General features: G+C 42.4%; 1 protein-coding gene across 1 annotated transcript; it reads left to right on the top strand.

Annotated features, from left to right (window-relative positions):
- Nucleotides 1-755: 755 nt before the first annotated feature.
- On the top strand, nucleotides 756-2,377 carry LOC114320000 (fasciclin-like arabinogalactan protein 21). The gene has a single exon (XM_028267090.2). It carries the CDS (start codon nucleotides 812-814, stop codon nucleotides 2,018-2,020), a length of 1,209 nt encoding a protein of 402 aa, XP_028122891.2. The 5' UTR covers nucleotides 756-811; the 3' UTR covers nucleotides 2,021-2,377.

Genomic DNA, 2,377 nt, shown 5'->3' with positions numbered 1-2,377 from the left:
TTAAATTTTTGTTAAAGTTGATTTCAAATTCAAATTTATTAAAATTTTAATAAACAAATCCAAATATATTAAAATTCGTATTCGATTAGACTCATTTGCAGTACCACATATCTGGATTCACAAACTTTTTGTTTAAAAAAATCATGATGTTCGAGCTTATTTTATGTCATTTAAAATTAAAAATTATATATGAAAAATTATTTAATATTTCTAGAGTATCATGTATCTATATTTCCTAACCATCTATATTTCCTAACCAGTTATTATTAAATATGCCATTTCATGTTTTTTTAATTATCCAAGATAATATCTCACTTATCTATTTTTTACACCAATCATAATATCATATAACACTACATATTCATATTTGAGATTGCTGAATAATTTTGGTTGACATGGCAAAACCGTCCATTGAACACAACGGCATTGTTTGGCAAGTTGGTTTATAGCTAAAATAGTTACAAAAGATAAAATAGATTTTTTTAATCATAACAAATAAAACATCACATCTAACTCATAATCATTACATTATTCTTTCAAAAAAAAAAAAAAAAGTCAAAAAACTTTTTTCAAACCAAATTTTTTAATCTAAATTAAAATAATTAAAAATATCAAAAAATTAACTCGCTTACCAAATAAAGGCAATATCAGAGGGGTCTTCTCGCCATTTCAACTAAGAGAATGATAACCGCCTTCGTGCAGTCAGTTATATAACCACATCAGTCCCACTCAATTCTGCACTCATCTCCTGCCTCATCGCCTCTCTCTCTCTCTACAAAATTTCTCTCTCTATAATTGTAATCTCGAATCCATGGCTACCACTACAGCTCTTCTACTACAAGTCTTCGTTCTCGTCTCTATCTTCCTCTCCACCTCCATCACCACCGCCGCTGGCGGCGGCGCTTTCGCTGCCACGCCGCTTCAGGAACCATCATCACCACCACCGCCACTCTTCCAAGAACCGTTTCATGCATCGACATCACAGCCACTGATCCACGAGCACGCATATCCATCATCGCTCATCGGCCCCATCCTCGCCAACCTCGGCTTCCATGGATTCTCCGCCGCCGCACCGTCCATCTTCAACACCACCACATGGAGCGGCCCCACCACAATCTTCGCTCCCTCCGACTCTTCTCTCCTCAGCTGCCGTTCCTGCTCCGTTCCTCTTCTCCTCCATGAACACACCGTCCCAGGCCTCTTCCCTCTCCACTACCTCCGCACATTAGCCTTTGGATCCAAGATCGAAACCCTATCACCCGGCCGATGCATTACCATCACGCTCTCTAACAGTTCTGAAGTCTACGTCGGTGGCGTGAAGATCACTCGTCCAGATCTCTACAACGATGGCCTCGTCACCGTTCACGGTCTCCAAGGCTTCATGTCTCATCTCTCGCCGTACTCTTGCGAGGTAGAGCGAATGACTTCTCTCTCCTTCCCTCATACACCTCCTGCGTCGCCGTTTCTCATGCGTATGATGTTGAAAGACACGATGCTCCGCCTCACCATCAGCGGTTACGGCGTGGTCGCTCTAGCGCTGAGAGTCAAGTATCCGGATCTCCTGAACCTTCACTCCATGACGGTGTTTGCTCTCGACGATGTCGCGATCTTCTCCGGAGCCGGATTTGATTACGTCACTCATTTCCGGTTCCACGTTGTGCCTAATAGGCTGCTGATGGCCACTGATTTGGAGAGTTACCTGACAGGGACGCTGTTGCCGACGATGGAACAGGAGCAAAAGCTGGTGGTGACCACCGACGGACGTACCGGAGGTCCAAACGCGCCGATCGGTATCAACTACGTGAGGATCAAGAGCCCGGATTTGATGTACAATCTCAAGATCGTCGTTCATGGAATCTACATGCCTTTTCCACACATTCATCAGACGGTTGAGGGGGATTTGAGCCAGGTCGCACAGTCAGGATGGAAAGCAGAAGGAAAGTCTAACATTCCGGAGATCGTGGCCCCCACGCCGGTGATTGAATCGATGATAGAGATGGACGATCCCCATGGCTTGTGAGATCTCTGATTCACTCGCATTGCTAGTTTCTTTGCACTCCTTTATTTCTAGATGTACTGGAATAAAGCTCTCACAGTCTCGCCGCTTCTGTATGTGTTTTGGAGTACTTGTCCTGAGTCAGAAACACTTCTTAGGCATGAGTGATTGATTGTGCACTTCCATTTTTTTAATTTGGAGAATTCAATTGCTTGTGTCCCGTGAAGATTCTACGGATTGCTCTGTTTTCCTTCCATCGTAGTTGAATTGCTTGTGTCATGGATTGCTCTGTTTTCTCGGGAAAATCATTTGATTAAAACATTTGAGATTAATGTTTAAAAACATAAAATTAAATAATGTTATCATAATCACATTCGTCTT

This window comes from Camellia sinensis, chromosome 11 (genome assembly GCF_055761805.1).
Source record: "Camellia sinensis isolate YWXY chromosome 11, ASM5576180v1, whole genome shotgun sequence".
NCBI lineage: Eukaryota > Viridiplantae > Streptophyta > Magnoliopsida > Ericales > Theaceae > Camellia > Camellia sinensis.
The sequence above is the reverse complement of the archived record's forward strand: the minus strand, read 5'-3'. Positions and strand labels throughout refer to the sequence as shown.

Excerpts from the sequence above, each read along its gene's own strand:
- LOC114320000 (XM_028267090.2), top strand. The coding sequence starts at position 812 with ATGGCTACCACTACAGCTCTTCTACTACAAGTCTTCGTTCTCGTCTCT.